The sequence below is a fragment of the Lynx rufus genome, unplaced genomic scaffold (genome assembly GCF_022079265.1).
Source record: "Lynx rufus isolate CCGP_SWC_20201006 ecotype Redwood Valley unplaced genomic scaffold, mLynRuf1.p SCAF_14, whole genome shotgun sequence".
NCBI lineage: Eukaryota > Metazoa > Chordata > Mammalia > Carnivora > Felidae > Lynx > Lynx rufus.
This window is the reverse complement of record NW_025814828.1, coordinates 45,844,895-45,869,969: the sequence shown is the minus strand read 5'-3', so window position 1 is coordinate 45,869,969 and position 25,075 is coordinate 45,844,895. Positions and strand designations below refer to the sequence as shown.

At 38.7% G+C, this 25,075-nt stretch overlaps 1 protein-coding gene and 1 pseudogene across 7 annotated transcripts in view; one reads left to right on the top strand and one right to left on the bottom strand.

The window, feature by feature from the left end:
- The window catches only part of ATRX (ATRX chromatin remodeler), a 322,803-nt gene that overhangs the window by 32,735 nt on the left and 264,993 nt on the right, over nucleotides 1-25,075 (top strand). For 6 of the 7 annotated variants that reach the window (XM_047076254.1, XM_047076252.1, XM_047076256.1 and 3 more), the window contains one exon: nucleotides 23,430-23,542. In XM_047076254.1, the coding sequence (XP_046932210.1) occupies nucleotides 23,430-23,542 (113 nt within the window). Of the gene's footprint in view, nucleotides 1-2,596; nucleotides 2,615-23,429; nucleotides 23,543-25,075 lie in introns of those variants that run through there. The other variant, XM_047076257.1, reaches the window with a different exon arrangement.
- LOC124509545 (fatty acid-binding protein 5-like) lies at nucleotides 9,393-9,824 on the bottom strand (annotated as a pseudogene).

Here is a 25,075-nt window from a genome sequence, read left to right as displayed (position 1 = left end):
ATTTTGGTTTTTCTTGCTTTTGTTATTTTTTTGACCTTTTTTAAAAAAAGTCTTTTAGTGTTTATTGTTTTTTGAGTGAGAGAGAGAGCATGAGCAGGGAAGGGGCAGAGAGAGATGGAGACACAGAACCTGAAGCAGGTTCCAGGCTCTGAGCTGTCAGCACAGAGTCCGATATGGGTCCTGAACTCAGGAACCTAGAGATCATGACCTGAGCTGAAGTCAGATGCTTAACTGACTGAGCCACCCAGTACCTCTCCTTTGGCCTTTTGGCATGACTTGTAATTTCTTTGGAGGTCAGATGTTTCTGGTAGTGGGAATTGAGGATATTGGCTTTATTTATTTATTTACTTACTTATTTAAATGTTTGTTTATGTTTGAGAGAGAGAGCGTGAGCACAAGTGGGGAAGGGGCAGAGAGAGTAGGAAACAGAGGATCTGAAGCAGACCCTGCGCTGGCAGCAGAGAGCCTGCTGTGGGACTCGAACCCATGAACCACGAGATCATGACATGAGCCAAGTTTTGAATGCTTAACTGACTGAGTCACCCGGGTGTCCCGAAGTTGTTCACTTTTAGTGTGAACTTTGTGAACTTTTATGTTAATCTAGCTAGGAACTGGGCTATGTGTTGTTTGCTGTAGCTGTAGGTACCAGAGGATTCATTCCCTTATAGTTTCTTTGCTATAATTCTTTTCTCCCTATTTTCTTTCTGTTTCTCTAAGAATTCCTTCTTTTTTTAAATATGTATTTTGATAGAGGGAGAAAAGAATCCCAAGAGGACTCCATGCTGTCAAGGACAAGAGCTTGACTCTGGGCTCATGGGGATCGATGGGGTTTGATCTCAGGAATTGTGAGATCATGACCTGAGCCAAAATCAGGAGTCAGACGCTTAATTGACTGAGCCACTCTGGCACCTCAAGAATTCCTTCTTTTTTTTTTGTTTAACGTTTATTTTTTGGGAGAGAGAGCGAGATAATGCGAGAAGGGGAGAGGCAGAGAGAGTGGGAGAGACAGAATTTGAAGCAGACTCCAAGTTTCGAGCTGTCAGCACAGAGCCTCATGTGGGACTCAAACTCACAAATCACGTGATCATGACCTGAGCTGAAGTGAGACAATGGAGCCACCCAGGCGCCCCAAGAATTCCTTCTAAAACAAAGTTTGTATTGTGCTCACTTGAAATTCAGTTATTATACTGGATCTATGTTAATGTGATAAAGGAGTTAGGGAGGGATAGTATTCTTTAATCTTAAAATTAAATCTCAGTTATTTTTAGTGGTCTTGAGTCTTTGGGCTGAGGCCTTGAGATGTATTTCTTAGCTGTCCGCCACTGTTGGGTGAAACAGGAAGACCAGAAGAGGCTGAGGTTGTCTAATTGAATTGCTCTTCCTTCAGGTAGATTTTGTCCTATTAAAGTAATATACCTTGATAGCATGACTTTGTTAAGAGAATGCTCTGGGCTATTTCAGTATGGTTACTTTCCCCTTCTGCTAAAGGCACAAGAGGATTTTCTACAGATCTTAACTGTTTAAACCTGAAAACCTTATGGGGGCTCCTAGAGGTAAACCCAGCAAAGTGTGGGCCCCCCACCTAAAACTGGGACTCCAGGATTTTTTTTTAACTCCCAAGTTAATACATTCTTAGCCTCTAATGATTCATAACTTACTGTTGAAGTGTTCCCATACCAGATAAGCTGTATCTGCCTGTCTCTCTGGTTTTCTTTTTTTTTTTAATTTTTTTTTAAAGATTATTTATTATTGAGAGACAGACAGACACAGAGCATGAGCAGGTGAGGGGCTGAGAGATGGAGAGACACAGAATCCAAAGCAGGCTCCAGGCTCTGTGCTGTCAGCACAGAGCCCTACGTGGGGCTCGAACTCACAAACCGTGAGATCATGACCTTGACCAAAGTCGGAGGCTTAACCGACTGAGCCACCCAGGCGCCCCTGGATTTCTTGGTAGTGATTTGCCCTGTGACTTCATGTCCCTAAAGGATCTAAGATACTGATTTTCAGTTTGTTCATCTTTTTTCTTGTCAGCATAAGAGTGAGGACTTGTAAGCCCCTTACATGTTGTAGCTGAGTGGCTAGTGTTTTTTTTATTTTTTATTTTCTTAAATAAATGGACCTGTGTGAAATGGCATAATTGTCTGTGGCTTTAATTTTGGTGCTCTTCTTTGTTTTAAATGTTTGTGTAACCCCTTTCAGGTCTAGGTTTTTGTGAGGATCAGGTTCTAATTTTAGTTGGAAGTTTTAGGAATTGATTTTAAAATTATTTATTTCTCTTATTGTTAGCAAGTTATCTTTAGTTGTTCCTGCATCCAAGTAAGGATAGTGTGGTAAGTGCAGTGGTTTAAACATGAGCAGTAGAACGGGAGAACTCAGGTAATTTCATGTGTCCATAAAATGCTTTATTAAAAAAGTAAACTAATGTCAATAAGTATATATAAAATGATAAAGATGGGGCAGAAGATGGCGGCGTAGGAGGATGCTGGACTCACCGCGCGTCCTGCTGATCACTTAGATTCTACCTACACCTGCCTAAATAACCCAGAAAACCACCAGAAGACTAGCAGAACGGAGTCTCCGGAGCCAAGCGCAGACGAGAGGCCCACGGAAGAGGGTAAGAAGGGCGGAGAGGTGGTGCGTGCTGCACGGACTGGCGGGAGGGAGCAGGGGTGGAGGGGCGGCCCGCCGGCCAAGCAGAGCCCCCGAGTCTGGCTTGCAAAAGTGGAGGGGCCAGACGGAGTGTGTTCCAACAGCAAGCGTGACTTAGCATCTGGGAGGTCATAAGTTAACAGCTCTGCTCGGAAAGTGGGAAGGATGGAGGACAAAGGGAGGGAGAGTTGCTGAGCCCCGAGACGACAGAGCTCAGTTTGGCGGGGAACAAAGGTGCTAGCCATCTCCCTCACCCACCCCCCAGCCAAAATCCCAAAGGGAACCGGTTCCTGCCAGGGAACTTGCTTGTTCCGCGCAAACACCCAACGCTGTGCTTCTGTGGAGCCACCCCTCCGGCAGTGGGTCTGACTCCCTCCCACTGCCACAGGGCCCCTCCTGAAGTGGATCACCTAAGGAGAAGCGAGCTAAACCTGCCCCTCCTGCCCCCGTGCACCCCAGCTAATATGCCAGATCCCCAGCACCACAAGCCTGGCAGTGTGCAAGTAGCCCAGATGGGCCGCGCCACCCCACAGTGAATCCCGCCCCTACGAGAGGGGAAGAGAAGGCACACACCAGTCTGACTGTGGCCCCAGCGGTGGGCTGGGGGCAGACATCAGGTCTGACTGTGGCCCCGCCCACCAACTCCAGTTATACACCACAGCACAGGGGAAGTGCCCTGCAGGTCCGCACCACTCCAGGGACTATCCAAAATGACCAAACAGAAGAATTCCCCTCAAAAGAATGTCCAGGAAATAACAACAGCTACTGAACTGATCAAAAAGGATTTAAATAATATAACAGAAAGTGAATTTAGAATAATAGTCATAAAATTAATCGCAGGGCTTGAAAACAGTATAGAGGACAGCAGAGAATCTATTGCTACAGAGATCAAGGGACTAAGGAATAGTCAGGAGGAGCTGAAAAATGCTTTAAACGAGATGCAAAATAAAATGAAACAACCACGGCTCAGATTGAAGAGGCAGAGGAGAGAATAGGTGAGCTAGAAGATAAAATTATAGAAAAAGAGGAAGCTGAGAAAAGGAGAGATAAAATCCAGGAGTATGAGGGGAAAATTAGAGAACTAAGTGATACACTAAAAAGAAATAATATATGCATAATTGGTATCCCAGAGGAGGAAGAGAGAGGGAAAGGTGCTGAAGGGGTACTTGAAGAAATCATAGCTGAGAACTTCCCTGAACTGGGGAAGGAAAAAGGCATTGAAATCCAAGAGGCACAGAGAACTCCCTTCAGACGTAACTTGAATCCATCTTCTGCACGACATATCATAGTGAAACTGGCAAAATACAAGGATAAAGAAAAAATTCTGAAAGCAGCAAGGGATAAACGTGCCCTCACATATAAAGGGAGACCTATAAGACTCGTGACTGATCTCTCTTTTGAAACTTGGCAGGCCAGAAAGGCTTGGCACGAGATCTTCAATGTGTTGAACAGAAAAAAAATACGCAGCCGGGAATCCTTTATTCAGTAAGTCTGTCATTTAGAATAGAAGGAGAGATAAAGGTCTTCCCAAACAAACAAAACTGAAGGAATTTGTCACCACTAAACCAGCCCTACAAGAGATCCTAAGGGGGATCCTGTGAGAGAAAGTACCAGAGACAGCGCTACAAGCATAAAACATACAGACATCACAATGACTCTAAACCTGTATCTTTCTATAATAACACGGAATGTAAATGGATTAAATGCGCCAACCAAAAGACATAGGGTATCAGAATGGATTAAAAAACAAGACCCATCTATTTGCTGTCTACAAGAGACTCATTTTAGACCTGAGGACACCGTTAGATTGAGAGTGAGGGGATGGAGAACTATTTGTCATGCTACTGGAAGCCAAAAGAAAGCTGGAGTAGCCATACTTATATCAGACAAACTAGACTTTAAAGGCTGTAACAAGAGATGAAGAAGGGCATTATATAATAATTACAGGGTCTATCCATCAGGAGGAGCTAACAATTATAAATGTCTATGCGCCGAATACGGGAGCCTCCAAATATATAAAACAATTACTCATAAACATAAGCAACCTTACTGATAAGAATGTGGTAATTGCAGGGGACTTTAACACTCCACTTACATAAATGGATAGATCATCTAGACACACGGTCAATAAAGAAACAAGGGCCCTGAATGATACATTGGATCAGATGGACTTGACAGATCTATTTAGTACTCTGCATCCCAAAGCAACAAAATATACTTTCTTCTCGAGTGGACATGGAACATTATCCAAGATAGATCATATACTGGGTCACAAAACAGCCCTTCATAAGTATACAAGAATTGAAATTATACCATGCATACCTTCAGACCACAATGCGATGAAGCTTGAAATCAACCACAGGAAAAAGTCTGGAAAACCTCCAAAAGCATGGAGGTTAAAGAACACCCTACTAACGAATGAGTGGGTCAACCAGGCATTTAGAGAAGAAATTAAAAAATATATGGAAACAAACGAAAATGAAAAGACAACAATCCAAACGCTTTGGGACACAGCGAAGGCAGTCCTGAGAGGAAAATACATTGCAATCCAGGCCTATCTCAAGAAACAAGAAAAATCCCAAATACAAAATCTAACAGCACACCTAAAGGAAATAGAAGCAGAACAGCAAAGGCAGCCTAAACCCAGCAGAAGAAGAGAAATAATAAAGATCAGAGCAGAAATAAACAATACAGAATCTAAAAAAACTGTAGAGCAGATCAACGAAACCAAGAGTTGGTTTTTTTGAAAAAATAAACAAAATTGACAAACCTCTAGCCAGGCTGCTCAAAAAGAAAAGGGAGATGACCCAAATAGATAAAATTATGAATGAAAATGGAATTATTACAACCAATCCCTCAGAGATACAAACCATTATCAGGGAATACTATGAAAAATTATATGCCAACAAACTGTCCAACCTGGAAGAAATGGACAAATTCCTAAACACCCACACTCTTCCAAAACTCAATCAGGAGGAAATAGAAAGCTTGAACAGACCCATAACCAGCGAGGAAATTGAATCGGTTATCAAAAATCTCCCAACAAATAAGAGTCCAGGACCAGATGGCTTCCCAGGGGAGTTCTACCAGACGTTTAAAGCAGAGATAATACCTATTCTTCTCAAGCTATTCCAAGAAATAGAAAGGGAAGGAAAACTTCCAGACTCATTCTATGAAGCCAGTATTATTCCCAAACCAGACAGAGACCCAGTAAAAAAAGAGAACTACAGGCCAATATCCCTGATGAATATGGATGCAAAAATCCTCAGTAAGATACTAGCAAATCGAATTCAACAGCATATAAAAAGAATTATTCGCCATGATCAAGCGGGATTCATTCCTGGGATGCAGGGCTGGTTCAACATTCTGAAATCAACGTGATACATGACAGTAATAAAAGATAAGAACCATATGATCCTGTCAGTCGATGCAGAAAAAGCCTTTGACAAAATTCAGCACCCTTTCTTAATAAAAACCCTGGAGAAAGTCGTGATAGAAGGAACATACTTAAACATCATCAAAGCCATTTCTGAAAAGCCCACAGCTAACATCATCCTCAATGGGGAAAAACTGAGAGCTTTTTCCCTGAGATCAGGAACACGACAGGGATATCCACTCTCACCGCTGTTGTTTAACATAGTGTTGGAAGTGCTCGCATCAGCAATCAGACAACAAAAGGAAATCAAAGGCATCCAAATTGGCAAAGATGAAGTCAAGCTTTCACTTTTTGCAGATGACATGATACTATACATGGAAAATCCGATAGACTCCACCAAAAGTCTGCTAGAACTGATACATGAATTCAGCAAAGTCACAGGGTACAAAATCAATGTACAGAAATTAGTTGCATTCTTATACACTAACAATGAAGCAACAGAAAGACAAATAAAGAAACTGATCCCATTCACAATTGCACCAAGAAGCATAAAATACCTAAGAATAAATCTAACCAAAGATATAAAAGATCTGTATGCTGAAAACTATAGAAAGCTTATGAAGGTAGTTGAAGAAGATATAAAGAAATGGAAAGACATTCCCTGCTCATGGATTGGAAGAATAAATATTGTCAAAATGTCAATACTACGCAAAGCTATCTACACGTTCAGTGCAATCCCAATCAAAATTGCACCAGCATTCTTTTTGAAACTAGAACATGCAATCCTAAAATTCATATGGAACCACAAAAGGCCCCGAATAGCCAAAGTAATTTTGAAGAAGAGGACCAAAGCAGGAGGCATCACAATCCCAGACTTTAGCCTCTACTACAAGGCTGTAATCATCAAGACAGCATGGTATTGGCACAAAAACAGACACATAGACCAATGGAATAGAATAGAAACCCCAGAACTAGACCCACAAACGTATGGCCAACAAATCTTTGACAAAACAGGAAAGAACATCCAATGGAAAAAAGACAGTCTCTTTAACAAATGGTGCTGGGAGAACTGGACAGCAACATGCAGAAGGTTGAAACTAGACCACTTTCTGACACCATTCACAAAAATAAACTCAAAATGGATAAAGGACCTGAATGTGAGACAGGAAACCATCCAAACCCTAGAGGAGAAAACAGGAAAAGACCTCTCTGACCTCAGCCGTAGCAATCTCTTACTCGACACGTCCCCAAAGGCAAGGGAGTTAAAAGCAAAAATGAATTACTGAGACCTTATGAAGATAAAAAGCTTCTGCACAGCAAAGGAAACCACCAACAAAACTAAAAGGCAACCAATGGAATTGGAAAAGATATTTGCAAATGACATATCGGACAAAGGTCTAGTATCCAAAATCTATAAAGATCTCACCAATCTCCACACCCGAAAAACAAATAACCCAGTGAAGAAATGGGCAGAAAACATGAATAGACACTTCTCTAAAGAAGACATCCAGATGGCCAACAGACACATGAAAAGATGTTCAGCGTCGCTCCTTATCAGGGAAATACAAATCAAAACCACACTCAGATATCACCTCACGCCAGTCAGAGTGGCCAAAATGAACAAATCAGGAGACTATAGATGCTGGCGAGGATGTGGAGAAACGGGAACCCTCTTGCACTGGTGGTGGGAATGCAAGTTGGTGCATCCACTCTGGAAAACAGTGTGGAGGTTCCTCAGAAAATTAAAAATAGACCTACCCTATGACCCAGCAATAGCACTGCTAGGAATTTACCTAAGTAAATACAGGAGTACTGATGCATAGGGGCACTTGTACCCCAATGTTTGTAGCAGCACTCTCAACAATATCCAAATTATGGAAAGAGCCTAAATGTCCATCAACTGATGAATGGATAAAGAAATTGTGGTTTATATACACAATGGAATACTACGTGGCAATGAGAAAAAATGAAATATGGCCTTTTGTAGCAACGTGGATGGAACTGGAGAGTGTAATGCTAAGTGAAATAAGCCATACAGAGAAAGACAGATACCATATGGTTTCACTCTTATGTGGATCCTGAGAAACTTAACAGGAACCCATGGGGGAGGGGAAGGAAAAAAAAAAAAGAGGTTAGAGTGGGAGAGAGCCAAAGCATAAGAGACTGTTAAAAACTGAGAACAAACTGAGGGTTGATGGGGGGTAGGAGGGAGGGAAGGGTGGTTGATGGGTATTGAGGAGGGCACCTTTGGGATGAGCACTGGGTGTTGTATGGAAACCAATTTGAGAATAAATTTCATATATTGAAAAGAAAAAGGCGAAAAGTATGAAAGTTGCTCATAAATCCACCCCTAGAAATGATGACTAATGAAATAATTGGGTATACATCTTTCCACATTTTTTCTTTTCCACTTGTGGGTATATATGCAAAACCTCATGTACACACCCATCTATTTAAAAACTTAGCTAATGGATCCTGAGAAACTTAACAGCAGACCATGGGGGAGTGGAAGGAAAAAAAAAAAGGTTAGAGAGGAAGGAAGCCAAAACATAAGAGACTCTTAAAAACTGAGAACAAACTGAGGGTTGATGGGGGTAGGAGGGAGGGGAGGGTGGGTGATGGGTATTGAGGAGGACACCTGTTGGGAGGAGCACTGTGTGTTGTATGGAGACCAATTTGACAATAAATTTCTTATTTAAAAAAAATGATAAAGATGAAAATGAAGAAAGATGAAAATTTTTGGAAAAGTATAACTTATGCATACCTGTTTACTCAGACATTATACATATTATAGATTTTGTGGCACTGTATATAACTCATAGATTGTTATCATTGGTGATTAAAATTATTTATTTAGAATTATTTTCTTTAGTTAAGATATAGGCAGAATTATTTAAGATAAGATCAAAGGCTTTTCCCAAGTTCTTTTCTAAATCTTTGTATTACCACTGGCCATATATGAGTGTCTATTTCATAGCACCTTGTTCTACAATGAGTAGTCATTTTTTCCTTAAATATTTCGTAGGCAAAAAAAGATAACCACATTAAACACTTTTTGTTAGCATTTAATAAAGTTGTAGTTTAATATCCATTTCTTCCCGTACTTTATTTACCTTTTAGGTGATGACAATTTTTTCAAAAGTTACCATAAGGGAGTCAGAGCAAAGCAATGTGTTTTACATTGCTTAGGTTTTGTTAGCACACATTTATGTACTAACCAAAGGGATGATCCTAATAAAGTCAATTCTTGGGTAGTTACATGTAAAATGTTTGTGATAGAGATAATTGAACAAAGTAAAGAAATGAAAAAATGCAGCATTATGGAGATTTGCTCATCGAACTGAGCTTGTTCATTTTGACAGTTAATTCCTCTTTAAAGTGATGGTGGGATTTTCATTATACTTTTTCGTATATCCTGGTACCGGTGACACCATTCATAATACATTCCATCAATAATATCCTAATCTTCTACTTATTGTGCTTTCCTTCTCATTCCATTACTGGTGTTGAACCAATATACTGTATGGACAGTTGAATACATTCTTAGTTTTTCTGCCATCAGCTGTTGTTTCTTGAAACCTCTTTCCCATTTTACAAGAAAACTGTTCTAAAGTGTTCTCAGTTTTTATGGTGACAGACTTGCTGTCAGAAGTGATGACACAATCTGGCTTGGCCTTTGTGCCCATTTTTCACAGTGCCACTCCCATTTGTCCTTCCTTAATATATTCAGGAATGTCTTTACTCTTCCTTCATATAATCTTTAAAACCATCTTCCTACCAGTTGCTGAATTGTAGTCATGGTGGGCGTGGGGAACACGGTCTAGTGCAGGAAGTAGGGCACTTGGTCCTGGGAAGTGTGCTTTGCCTCACACCTTCTAATCCCACCCTCCATTCCCCTGGACCAGGCTGTGCAAACCAGGTTCACCTAAGATGCCGGGACCTGTAGGGCACTGCTTACAAGATAAATTTTTTATTTAAAGTTTTTACTTTAATTCTAGTTAGTTAGCATACAGTGTTATCTTAGCTTCAGGTGTAAAATACACTGATTCAACAATTCCATGAGTGGCTCCTGGGTGGCTCAGTTGGTTAAGCATCTGACTCTTGATTTTGGCTCAGGTCATGATCTCGTGGGTCATGAGTTCGGGCCTGTGTCAGGCTCTGCACTAACAGTGAGGAGACTGCTTGGGGTTCTGTCTCTCTCTCTGTGTCCCTCTCTCTCCCTCCCCTCTCTTGCTGTCCCTTCCCTGCTCGCATTCTTTCTCTCAAAATAAATAAACTTTTAAAAAAAGCAAAAAAAAAAAATTCCACATATCTGGTGTTCATCACAAATGCTCTCCTCAATCCTGATCACCTATTTAAACCCATCCTCCCACCCACCTCCCCACAGGTAACCATCAGTTTGTTCTCTGTAATTAGGAGTATGTTTTTAAATTTTTCTCTTTTTTTCCCTTTGCTTGTTTCATTTCTTAAATTCCACACATGACTAAAATCATACAGTGTTTGTCTTTCTCTGACTTAATAGTTTTGATTTGCATTTCCCTGATGATGAGTGTTGTTGAGCATCTTCTTAAAAAAAATATTTAGGGATGCCTAGGTGGCTCAGTTGGTTAAGCGTCTGACTTCAGCTCAGGTCATGATCTCACTGCTTGTGAGTTCGAGCCCCACATCGGGCTCTGTGTTGACAGCTCAGAGCCTGGAATCTGCTTCAAATTCTGTCTCTGTCTCTGTGCCCCACCCCTGCTCGCACACTGTCTCTCTCTCTCTCTCTCTCTCTCTCTCTCTCTGTCTCAAAGATAAATATACATTAAAAAGTTAAAAAAAATATTTACTTATTTGTTTTGAGAGAGGGCGGGGAGGGAGAAGTGTGGGGAGGGACAGAGAGAGGGGAGAGAATCCCAAGCATGCTCCACGCTGCCAGTGCAGAGTCCAACATGGGGTTGCAAGTCAAGGACCATGAGATCATGACCTGAGCTGAAACCGAGTCAGATGCTTAACCAACTGAGCCACCCAGGTGTCCCTAGCATCATTTCTTATGACTGTTTGCCATCTGAATATTTTCTTTGGAGAAATGTCTGTTCATGTCTTCTGCCCATTTTCTAATTGGATTATTTGGTTTCAGGTGTTGTAAAAGAGCTTTATGTATTTTGGATACTAGGCCTTTATCATATATGTTGTTTGCAAATGTCTTCTCTTATTCCTTAGGTTGCCTTTTAGGATTTTTAAAAAATTTTTATTTTGAGGGAGAGAGAGAGAGCACATGAGCAAGTGAGCACAAGTGGGGGAGAGGCAGAAAGAAGAAAGGGAGAGAGAGAATCCCAAGCAGGCTCTGCATTGTCACAGCACAGTCCAACACAGGGCTTGGTCTCAGGAACCATGAGATCATGACCTGAGCTTAAATCCAGAGTCAAGATGCTTAACCAAGTGAGCCACCCAGGTGCTGCATCCTTTTAGTTTTGTTGATGGTCTCCTTCAATGTGCAGAAGCTTTTTATTTTGATGAAGCTCAGTAGTTTATTTTTACTTTTGTTTCCCTTGCCTCAGGAGACATATCTAGAAAAATATTGCTACAGCTAATGTCTGAGACTTTACTATCTATGCTTTCTTCTAGGATTTTTATGGTTTCCTGTCTCCCATTTACTTCTTTAATCCATTTTGAAATTATTTTTGTGTGTGGTGTAAGAAAGTGGTCTAGTTTCATCCTTTTGCATGTCCCTGTCAGGTTTTCCCAACATCATTTGTTGAGGAGACTGTTGTTTTCCCATTGGATATTTTTTCCTGCTTATTGAAAATTGACCATACAGTTGCGGGTTTATTTTTGGGTTTTTATTCTGTTCTGTTTACCTATGTGTCTGTTTTTGTTTCAATACTGTACTGTTTTGAGAACTATAGCTTTGTTATATAACTTGAAGTCCAGAATTGTGATACCTCCAGCTTTAGTTTTATTTTTCAAGATTGCTTTTGCTCTTCAGGGTCCTTTGTGGTTCCATACACATTTTAGGATTGTTTGTTCAAGTTCTGTGAAAAATGCTGTTGGATTGCTTGGATGGCTGTCAGTAGAACATGGGAGACTTGATCTCAGGGTCATTAGTTCAAGCCCCACATTGGGCAGAGCTTACTTAAAAAAATAAAGATTTGGTTTTAAAAATCAAAGCTGTTGGTATTTTGGTAGGGATTGTACTAAATGTGTAGATTGCTTTGGGTAATATAGACATTTTAACAATATTTGTTCTTCCAGTCCATGAGCATGGAATGTCTTCCCATTTCTTTGTATCCTCTTGAATTTCTTTCATCAATGTTTTGCAGTTTTCAGAATACAGGTCTTTCACCTCATTGGTTAGGTTTATTCCTAGGTATCTTATTTTTGGTGTGATTGTAAATGAGATTGATTCCTTGATTTCTCTTTCTGATGCTTTATTATCGTATAGAAGTGCAGCAGATTTCGTTAGATTGATTTTGTATCCTGCGACTTGACTGAATTTGTGTATCAGTGCTAGCAATTTTTTGGTGGAGTCCTTCACGTTTTCTATATGTAGTATGATGTCATCTGCAAAAAGTTTAACTTCTTCCTTGCCTATTTGGATGCCTTTTATTTCTGTTGTCTGATTGCTGTGGTTAGGACATCTAGTACTATGTTGAATAAAAGTAGTGAGAATGGGGGTGCCTTCGAGGCTCAGTCTGTTGAGTGTTTTTCGCTCAGGTCATGATCTCACAGTTAGTGAGTTTGAGCTCCACATCAGGCTGCTGCTGTCAGTGCGGAGCCCACTTCGGATCCTCTGTCTCCCCCTCTCTGCCCCTCCCCTACTCATGTTCTCTCTCTCAAAAATAAAAACATTAAAAACAAGAATAGTGAGAGTGGACATCCCTGTCTTGTTCCTGACCTTAGGAACAAAAGCTCTCAGTTTTTCCCCATTAAAGATGTTATTAGGGGAACCTGGATGGCTCAGTTGGCCAAGTGTCCAGCTTTGGCTCAAGTCATGATCTCGGGGTTTGTGAGTTTGAGCCCTGTGTTGGGCTCTGTGCTGACAGCTTGGAGCCTGGAGCCTGCTTCGGATTCTGTGTCTCCCTCTCTCTCTGCCCCTCCCCTGCTCACGCTCTGTCTCTCAAAAATAAACATTAAAAAAATTAAAGGATGATATTAGCTGTGGGGTTTTCATATGTGGCCCTTATTATGTTGAGGTATATTCCCTCTAAATTTACTTGTTGAGAGTTTTTATCATAAGTGAATTTTGAACTTTCTCAGGTGCTCTTTCTGCATCGATTGAAATTATATGATTTTTGTCTTTCCTCTTATTGATGTGATGTATCATGTTGATTGATCTTTGAATATTGAACCACACTTGTATCCCAGGAATAATCTCACTTGATCATGGTGAGTGATTTTTTAATGTACTGTTGGATTCGGTTTGCTGGTGTTTTGTTGAGAATGTTTGCATCCGTGTTCATCAGGGATGTTGACCTGTGGCTATCTTTTTTAGTGGTGTCTTTATCTTGTTTTGGTATTAGGGTAATACTGGCCTCATAGAATGAGTTTGGGTGTTTTCCTTCCTTTTCTACCGTTTGAAATAGTCTGAGAAAACCAGGTGTTAACTCTTTATTAAATGTTTGATAGAATTCCATCTATAAAGCCATCTGGTCCTGGACTTGTGTTTCTTGGGAGTTTTTTGATTATTGATTCAATTTTTTTGCTGGCTATCGGTCTGTTCAAATATTCTATTTCTTCCTGTTTCAGTTTTGGTAATTTATGTTTCTAGGAATTTATCCCTTTCTTGTAGGTTGTCCAATTTTTTGGCATATACTTTTTCATAATACTCTCTTATTTGTATTTCTGTGGTGTTGATTGTTATTTTTCCTCTCCCATTTGTCATTTTATTCATTTGAGTCCTTTCTCTCTTTTTCTTGATACGTGTGGCTAGATATTTATCAATTTTATTTATCTTTTCAAAGAACCAGCTCCTGGTTTCATTAATCTTTTCTTTCTTTTTTTTTTTTTTTTTAGTTTCTGTATCATTTATTTCTGCTCTAATTTTTATTATTTTCCTCCTGCTGGATTTAGCTTTTGTTTTTCTAGCTCCTTTAGTTGTAAATTTAAATTATTTGAGATTCTTCTTGCTTCTTGAGGTATGTCTATATTGCTATAAGCTTTCCTTTTAGAACTGCTTTTGCTTCCTCCTACAGGTTTTGAGCCATTGTGTTTTCAGTTTCATTCATTTCCATATACTTTATTTTTGAGAGAGAGAGAGAGAGAGAGAGAGAGGCAGGCATGTGCTTAGGAGGGCCAGAGGGAGAGAGGGATAATCTTAAGCAGGGTCCATGTTCAGCACAGAGCCTGACATGAGGCTTGATCTCATGACCATGAGATCCTGACCTGAAGTGAAATCAAGAGTCAGATGCTTAACTGACTGAGTCACCCAGGCGACCCTCAATGTACTTTTTAAAATTTCCTGGTTGACCCATTCATTGTTTAGTAGCATGTTATTTCACTTCCATGTGAATGTGGTCTTTCCAGACTTTTTGTTGGGGTCGACTTATAGTTTCATAGCATTGTGGTTAGAAAATATGCATGGTGTGACTTCAATCTTTTTGAATTTGTTGGGGATTGTTTTATGGACTAATATGTGAAGATACTTGTTTTATTATTAATGAAGGTGGTAATTAAAATTTAATGGTCTTTGTTTCAGAATTTTAGATTATTAGAATTTTGTAGATAAAGCTAAAGTTCCATTTGAACTATTTTTAGTTTCTTTATATTGACTCATGTTGCTCTAGTTCATTCATTTAACTGCTGTATAGTATTTTATGTGAACATATAATCTATCCATTCTGTTTTTTGTGAATAATTAATTGGGTTATTTCCAAATTTTCTCTAGTGTAAACAGTGCTGAAGTTAGTACATTCTTTGTTCATATCTTTAGGGGCCAGGTGCAACACCCACTTTCTTTTATAATATTTATTTGATAATATTAAATATCTTTTAAAATATTTACCATTTTAGGGGCACCTTGGCTCAGTTGGTTAGGCATCCAACTTTGGCTCAGGTCATGATCTCATGGCTCGTGAGTTTGAGCCCCACTTTGAGCTTTGTGCTGACAGCTCAGAGCCTGGAGCCTGCTTAGGATTCTGTGTCTCCCTCTCGCTCTCTGCCCCTCCCCCACTCACGCTCTGTCTCTCTCAAAAATAAACATTAAATTAGAAAAAACTTACCATTTTACCATTTTTAAGTGTATGATTCAGTGGGTTTAGGTAAATATATTGGCATTCTTGTGCAACCATCATCACTCCCCATTTCCAGAACTTTTTCATCATTTCCCAAACAGAAACTGTACCCATTAAACAATAACTGCATTCCCTCCCCCTTCCAGCCCTCTATTCTTTCTGTCTCTATGAATTTGTTCAAGGAACATCAACCAAGTGGAATTACATATTTTTCCTTTTGTTGTGTCTGGCTTGCTCATTTAGTATGTTTTAAAAATTCATTTATGTTATAGCATGTGTCAGAATTTCATTTCTTTTTAGGCAATATCATTTCCTTTTATTCCTTTTTTTTTTAATTTTTTTTTCAACGTTTATTTATTTATTTTGGGATAGAGAGAGACAGAGCATGAACGGGGGAGGGGCAGAGAGAGAGGGAGACACAGAATCGGAAACAGGCTCCAGGCTCTGAGCCATCAGCCCAGAGCCTGACGCGGGGCTCGAACTCACGGACCGTGAGATCGTGACCTGGCTGAAGTCGGACGCTTAACCGACTGCGCCACCCAGGTGCCCCATCCTTTTATTCCTTTTATTTTTCTGTTGACCTATTTTTGATGGATTTTGGCCGTTGTAAATAATCCTGGTATGAACATTTGTGTGCAAATATTTGTTTGATTTCCAACTTTCTTTTGGATATATACTTAGAGGTGGAATTGCTGGATCATATGGTAATTCTTTTAAAAAATTGTTTTTATTATGTTTCTTTATTTTTGAGAGGCAGAGAGAGACAGAGCATGAATGGGGGAGGGGCAGAGAGAGAGGGAGACACAGAATCCAAAGCAGGCTCCAGGCTCTGAGCCGTGGGTCATATGGTAATTCTGTTTAACTTTTTGAGGTATTACCATATTGTTTTTCTGCAGTGGGTGCACCATTTGATATTCCTACCAGCAATACACCCAGGGTTGTAATAGCTCCACACTCTCATCAGCACTCATTTTTTCCCATTTTTTTGTAATAAAAATGGGTGTGAAATGGTACCTCATTTTGGTTTTGATTTGTTTTCCCTATAGTGTTGTAAGCCTCTTTTTGTGTGCTTATTGGATATTTGTACATTTTCTCTGGAGAAATATCTATTCAAGACCATCGACTATTCTTAAATTTGTTTTTTGTTGTTGAGTTCTGGGATTTTCTTATATAATACTGTGGATGTTAATACCACTTCAGATATATGATTTGGAAATATTTTTTCATAATCTGTGGGTTGTCTTTTCACTCTCTTTATAGTGTCCTTTGATGCACAGGAGTTTTTCATTTTAGTGAAATTCAGTTTATTTTTTTTCCTATTGTTGCATTGTACTTTTGATATCATGTTCAAGAAACCATCACCAAATCCAGGGGCGCCTGGGTGGCTCAGTCGTGAGTTCGAGTCCCGCATCAGGCTCTGTGCTGACAGCTCAGAGCCTGGAGCCTGCTTCAGATTCTGTGTCTCCCTCTCTCTATGCCCCTCCCCCATTCAACGCTCTCTCTCTCTCTGTCTCTCAAAAATAAATGTTAAGGGGCGCCTGGGTGGCGCAGTCGGTTAAGCGTCCGACTTCAGCCAGGTCACGATCTCTCGGTCCGTGAGTTCGAGCCCCGCGTCAGGCTCTGGGCTGATGGCTCGGAGCCTGGAGCCTGTTTCCGATTCTGTGTCTCCCTCTCTCTCTGCCCCTCCCCCGTTCATGCTCTGTCTCTCTCTGTCCCAAAAATAAATAAAAAACGTTGGAAAAAAAAAATTAAAAAAAAAAATAAATGTTAAAAAAAATAAAAAAAGAAAAATCATCATGAAATCCAATGTCCCACGGATTCTTTCCTGTGTTTTCATTGAGTAATTTAATAGTTTTAGCTAGTATGTTTAGTTCTTTGTTGCCTTTTATGTTAATTTTTATTATATCAGGTAAGGGTCCAGCTTTATTCTTTGGCATGTGGATATCCCATTTTTCCAGCCCTTTTATTGAAAGAACTGCCCTTTCTCTATGGAATGATTTTGACACCTTTGGTGAAAATCAATTGACCATATGCACACAAGGGTTTTGGTGTTTCTGTTCCATTGGCCTATGAGTTTGTCCTTATGTCAATACTGTACTGTTTCATTTATTTTAGCTCTGCAGTTAGTTTTGAAATCAGGAAGTGTGAGTTCTCCAAATTTGTTCTTTTTCATGATTGTTTTAGTTATTTGTGATTCCTGGAGCTTCCCCATGAATTTTAGGATGGCCTTTTCTGTTTTCTACAAAATATGCTGTTGAGATTTTGATAGGGTTGAAATGAATTTCTAGGTCATTTGTGTAGTATTGTCATTTTAACTTTTAGTATTGTGCAGTATTGTCATATTAATTTTTTCTAACCCATAGAAACTATATTTCCATTTATTTGTGTCTTCAATTTCAACAATGAAAACATTGCTGTTTTGCAGTTTTCAGTGTTTAAGTCTTTTGCCTCCTTGATTAAATTTATTCCAAAATATTGTTTCTGATGCTATTGTAAATGGAATTGTTTTCTTAATTTCCTTTTTGGACTGTTCATTGTTAGTGTGTAGAAATGCAATTAGTTCTTGTGGTTGATACTGTATCCACTAAGTTTACTGAATTTATTTAACTATCTCAATTTTTTTGTGACATCTTGAACTTTTTTTTTTTTTTGAGAGTGCATGAGGTGGGGGGAGGGGAAAGAGGGAGGGAGAGAGAGAGAAAGAAAATCTTAAGCAGGCTCCACCTTAAGCAGACTCCACTCTCAGCCTGGAGCCCAATGTGGGGCTTGATCCCAAGATCCCTGGGTTCATGACCTGAGCCGAAATCAAGAGTAGATGCTTAACCAACTGAGCTACCCAGGAGCCATTTTCTACATATAAGAAGTCATCTGTGAACAGAAATAATTTAACTCTTTCCACTTTGGATAACATGCTATTTTAAATAGTCATGAAGTGAACAAAAAATTTTAAATTGTTTGCCATTCTTTTTTCCATTAAAAAACCTATTTTGGTCAATATGATCACACCCATCGTCATATTACCAAATTTTAGAGACTGTGTGGTCCATGGCTGTGCCTTAAACACAGCAGCCCATCTATGGGAACAGATGCATGAATGGATTAAATGTGAAAAATAGTTTTTTTAAATACATTACCATTGTGGCAAACTGGGTAATGAATACACAGAATCTTTTTTAAAACTGCATGTCACTCTCCATTTATCTCAAAATGAAAAATTTAATTCAAAAAATGGCTAGTTCCTCTATGCATATACATCTCCAAAATAAAAGTACAAAAGAGTACACATAAAATTTTTGTAATTCCACAGTTATTCATGGAAAAAAATTAGTAACACATTCAAGGGAAAGAACACAGCCCTTAGTTAAAAATATTGACATTAGGACTCAAAATTTGTCTAAAGTCTAGTCATTCATGATATGGTTACCTTACAGTACGAATTAAAGTTTTTATGATCCACTGGCAGATAGGTCAATTTTTACAGGTCATCAGCAACAAGCCCATGTTATAATTGTGTTAACTGTGAGCATGAAGGTGGTACACATTCTTCCTCAATGGAGATTTTTAATTTTTAAATTTTTTTATGTTTATTTTTGGGAGACAGAGAGACAGAGTAGGGGAGGGGCAGAGAGAGAGGGAGACACAGAATCTAAAGCAGGCTCCAGGCTCCGAGCCTTCGGCACAGAGCCCGATGCAGGGCTCGAACCCACGAAGTGCGGGATCATGATGACCTGGGGCAAAGTTGGATGCTCAACCGACTGAGCCACCCAGGCATCCCCCTCAATGCAGATTTTTAACCACTCTTAAAAAGATTGTTTTAAGGACTAGGACCTACAGTTAAGTAACATATATAGTACTGGTTGAGTTAGCTTCATGTTTTGGTAGAGGGATGAAGAGAGTGACAATCATGTCTGGATTTAATACAAGTATCCTTTGTAATAGTTCACAGTTATGAAACTAATAAATTAATGTATGCAGTTTTGCCTTAGGAAGATTGTTTAGTTTACAAAAGTATTGATAAGTGTCACATTTTAAATGGTTTGTTGGGGGGCACCTGGGTGGTTCAGTTGGTTAAGTGTCCGACTTTGGCTCAGGTCATGACCTTGCAGTTATGACCTTGTAGTTCGTGAGTTCGAGCCCTGCATTGGGCTCTGTGATGACAGCTCAGAGCCTGGAGCTTGCTTGGGATTCTGTGTCTCCCTCTCTTTCTGCCCTTCCCCTGCTCACACTTGGTCTGTCTCTCCTTAAATGGTTTGTTGTGTTTAAAATACTGTTTCCAGGGGTGCCTGTGTGGCTCAGTTGGTTAAGCATGTATTCTTGATTTTGGCTCAGGTCATTATCTTGCAGTTCATGAGTTAGAGCCCCATGTTGTGCTCTGTGCTGATAGCTCAGAGCCTGGAGCCTGCTTGGGATTCTGTGTCTCACTCTCTCTCTGCCCCTCCCCCCTCCCCCGCTTGCACTATGTTTCTCTGAAAAATGAATAAACATTAAAAAAAGTAAGCTTGGGGCGCCTGGGTGGCTCAGTCGGTTAAGAGTCCGACTTCGGCTCAGGTCACGATCTCACGGTCCGTGAGTTCGAGCCCCGCGTCGGGCTCTGGGCTGATGGCTCAGAGCCTGGAGCCTGCTTCCGATTCTGTGTCTCCCTCTCTCTCTGCCCCTCCCCCGTTCATGCTCTGTCTCTCTCTGTCTCAAAAATAAATAAAAAACATTAAAAAAAATTAAAAAAAAAAGTAAGCTTAAAAAATGTGATTCTAGAAAGGAGGCAGATTTTAAAAGGTGACATCAGAGCTTCTATATGCAGATGGGTACTTCCCTTCTCAGTAGGCCATACTGATATCAGTGATGATGTTATTCCTGAGGACATTTTGAGAACTCTCCTTTTGTAGTCAATGTAGAAGTCATGCAAGAAAATGTTAAGGAATATTTGAGATTTCGGCAAAAAAGTTATTTTATCCAACCTGATAATTCACCATATTTGACTCTAAATGACATTTAGCTGTTTGCAAAAATCCCACCCACCTCAAAGAAGATTTTTCAAAAGAATGAGCAAAATTTTTTAAGTATCCACATGTTCTTACCATTGGGCTTCTACCTGGTTTCTTAATTTATAATATAAGACAAACATGTTTATGCCTAAAAGTGCTATCCTTCACAGAAGGAGAAAGTTCTACTGATTGTATTCAATTGTTATAATTTTTACACGTGGTAGTAGTAATATTAATGGGTTGTGCTGACTTATCCACAGTCCTGACCTTGGTCAGCTACAGAATGGATTCATGTGATAGCTGGCTTTGTGGTTGGAATGAGTGAGAAAAATCACTATTTTGTTGGTTTGCTGTACTCTTTTCTAAAGAATAACTTTTTTCTCTTTTATAATCTGTTGATGGGACAAGAATATAGAACGATATTCTTATTTTTGAATTTTGGTTACAAGAAATTCTGTGTGCCATGGGTTGATACATAGTATCTTTTGATCTGGTTCCATTTTCTAATTTAAGATTAAGGACTCGGAGTAACTCGATAATTTTTTGTACATTTAACTTTTCCAAAGCAAGGTTATGGGAAAAAGTAGAAATCATACACTCTTGGTATCTTTATTCTAGAGGCAAGTTTGTTTTGGAACTTTGTAAAATAACTTTCTTCATTGAAACAAAATAGTTGCAGTTATGTCTGGTATATCTCATTTCTTTTTCTTTCCCTTAATATCCTGGGTTCTCCCTAACCAAACATAGGAAAATGATGCAGAGGGGGCTACTGGCCTTGGGGTGGGCCTAGTGCACTGCATGAATGGTGGTGGTACCTGGCCCAGGAAGGACTGATAACAACTGTTACTTGATTCACAGTGTTTTAATTTTCATTCTGTTGATTACTAGTGAGGTTGTAGTGCTTTTTCTTCCAATTTTTTGTTACTCCGTTGTATTCCCTTTTAAAAAGTTGTTTCTTTTTATTCACTTACTTACTAGGAATTTAGTATTTTTAGAAAATCTAATGAGGATGTTTTTACATTCTTATTTTCAAGTTAGTTTGCCTTTTAAATTTTGGTTATGGATTTTTTGGAAGTGTATATGCAGGTATTACCTTTAAATATATAAATGGATTCTTGAATATCTTCCTCTCTTTGCAATTTTTATTGAGAAAATTCACATAAAATTCATGGTTTACATCAATTTAGTTTAGAATTTAATGTTTTTTTCTAGCAAATTTACAATATTGTGCAACTGTCACACTTTGTAATTCTAGAAAATTTTCATTGCCTCCCCAAAATGACACATACCTCCCAATACCCCACTTCCTCTATTCCCTGGCAGTTACTAATCTTATTGTCTTTATAGAATTGCATATATTGGACATTTTATATCTATAAATGGAATCATCCAATATGTGGCATTTTGCATTTGCCTTTTTTAGCATAATGTTTCCAATGATCATCCATGCTTTAGCATGCTTTAGGATGAATATTTCTTTCCTTTTTATTGGGATAGAATATTCCATTGTTTAGCAGTTGGTGGACATTTGGGTACTTTCTCCTTTTGTTGGCTATTATGAACATTGCCATGACCATTTGTGTACAGTATTTTTTGTGTGGGCATGTGATTTTATTCCCTTGGATATATATCTAGGAATGGAATTACTGAGTCATTTGGAAACTTTATGTTTAAATTTTTGAGTTACCACTAAACATTTTTATAGTGCCTATACCATTTTACATCTCTACCAGCAATGTATTTGGGTTCCAATTTCTTTACACACTTGCCAACTCTTATTTTTCATTTTAAAAATTATATCCACTCTAAAGAGTGGTATCTTACTATGGTTTTGATTTGCATTTTCCTTTTTTAAAAAAAGTGTTTATTTGAGGCAGAGAGAGTGTGTGCATGTGCATGGGAGGGGCATAGAGGAAGAGAATCTGAAGCATGCTGTGTGCTGTCATTGCAGACCCAGTAGCGGGGCTTGATCCCACAAATTGTGAGATCACGACCTGAGTGAAATCAAGAGTTGGAAGCTCTACCCAGTGAGCCACCCAGGCACCTAATGCATTGTCCTAATGACTCATAATCTTGAGCATTTTTCATGTGTATAAATGTTTTATTTATTTTTGAGAGAGAGACAGACAGAGTATGAGCAGGGGAGGGGCAGAGAGAGGGAGACACAGAGTCTGAAGCAGGTTTCAGCCTCTGAGCTGTCAGCACAGAGCCTGACACGGGGCTCAAACACATGAATCACAGGATCATGACCTGAGCCAAAGTTGGACGCTTAACCGACTGAGCCACCCAGGTGCCCCTGCATTTTTCATGTGTTTACTGGCCCTTTGTATATCTTCTTTGGGGAAATGTATATCTAAGTCCTTTGCCCATTTTTAAATTGGGTCTTCTTTTATTGTTTTAATTGTAAAAATTCTTTATTAAAAGTATAAAAATCATTTTAAAGGATATATATTGTCTTATTAAAGGATATATATTATATAAAAGGCTATTAATATCTTTTCAGATATATGATTTGAAGATAGTTTTCTTTAGTTGTATGGATTTTCTCTTTACTTTCTTGATGTTATCTTTTAATGCACAAAAGTTTTAAATTTCAATGAAGTGAGTTTTATCTATTTTTCATCTTTTAAAAGTTTAGGAAAACATACTAGAATTGGGTACATGTTTATTTTTGTGCATTTTTAAATTTTAACTTGTATAACTCTGTTGGATTACAGATGTACCTATTATATAACTTAGCAGGATATGCTGTAACAGTTAAGCTGCATAAATATTTCCCTGGGAATCTGTGAGCTCTTCTAAGTCCTGTTTTAAATTTTATTCATCTTTGTATCATTTATACAATTATTCTGTGACAAGCAGAAGACAGAATGATAAACAAAAAAACTGTAGAAGCTTTCCAGGGAGTCTTTAGTAAATATATTCGATACATTACTCAATTATGATTCTAAACGATGTAGAGCAAAATCTCATCAGCTTTTTCCTTAAATTATATTTTGATCCTGGGTAAGTATAAAGTAGGTTGGATTGTTTATATTTTCAAATCCTTACTGAAATAATTAACATTCATTTTTTTAATTTTTATATTGAATATGCTTTCTTTCAGATGACTTACAGTATAGATATGTTTTCAGTTTGTTAGACCCTTACACTTGATTAAATACATGACAAGCTAATTAAGGAAGTTCTTTAAATTTTTTGTTTTAATAGTGAAAGCAAGTTGAATACATTGGTGCAGAAGCTTCATGACTTCCTGGCACACTCATCAGAAGAATCTGAAGAAACAAGTTCTCCTCCAAGACTTGTGATGAACCAAAGCACAGGTAAATTGAAAAATAATATGCAATATCTTCTAGTCTATTTTCCATTCATTTTTGGGAGGGAGGGAGAAGCTAGCAAAAGCTTTAATAGCTCTTATGTATTTAGTATTTAGCTAATATCTGATATTAGAGAATTATTTCATTTGAGAGAGAGAGAGAGAGAATCCCAGGTGGGCTCTGTGTTGATGCAGGGTTTGATCCCATGACCCAAGCAGAAATCAAGAGTCAGGATGCTCAACCAGCTGAGTCACCCAGGTGCTCCTGATGTTGGAGATTTTAATTTAGATAAATAAAATGTAGGTTGTGTGGTTATAGGTGCTTAGAGAATGATGTACTTATGGTTTTATGCCTAATGGAGATGTCTTCTAGAGTGGGTGATAAATGTCACTATGAAAAATAGGTAGTATTAGAAGAGGCGGGAGCAGTATAGAAATAAATTATCTTAGCAGTTGTTTGTGTATTATGAGTTAAATTTTTATGTTTGATAACTTCTCTGAGTAGAATTGGTATATTTTTTTGTATAAATAAGACTTAACATCTCCTTTGTCCCTCCTTTTCTACTTTTTAAAAGTATCCTGTATCATGTGATGATCACTTATTTTCAGGTTTTCATGGGTAGCTACATATAGAAGAACTGAATACACACACATACACACACATATATACATGCATGTGCACCGCAGATAAAATTGGTACAAAAAGTATAGTAGAGGTAGACCACAGTGAGAAGTTAACCATATATGTAATTAGAGTTCCACAAGGAGAGAAAATTAAACTCCTAAAGATCAAAATAACAACAACAACAACAATAAAACTAAGAGAAAAACCTAGAAGCAGGCAGAGGAAAAAATTCATTGCTTTCAAAGGGAATAGCAATAACAGTGATAGCATACATGAATGATAGAAGCTACATGACTTTAAAGTACCAAATGAAAATAATTGCCATCTTGGTACTCTATATTCAGTGAAAATGTCTTTCAAAAGTGAAGGTGAAATTAATATAGAAAAAAAGTGAGAACTCCATGTTAGTAGACCTACACTAGTTGAAATACTAAAGTCTTTTTTATTTTTATTTTATTAAAAAATTTTTTTTTTAATGTTTATCTATTTTTGAGAGAGACAGAGACAGAATGCGAGTGGGTTAGGGGCAGAGAGAGAGGGAGATACAGAATCCGAAGCAGGCTCCAGGCTCTGAGCTGTCAGCACAGAGCCCAACGTAGGGCTTGAACTCACGAGCTGTGAGATCATGACCTGAGCCGAAGTCGGACGCTCAACTGACTGAGCCACCCAGGCGCCCCACTAAAGGCTTTTTTTTAATCAGAAGGAAAATAATTTGAAATGGCAATACCAAAATACAGAAATTAATGAATAATAATGGGAAGGGTAAGTAGGTGGGTAAAACTAAATATGTAGTGTTATCTAATCCATAGTCCCTATTCTTAATTCAGAAATTGCCCCAACAGTTTTTATAGATAAGTTGTTCCTCCCAAGTCAAGGATCTGCTTGAAGATAACATATTGTGTATAGTGGTCTCTT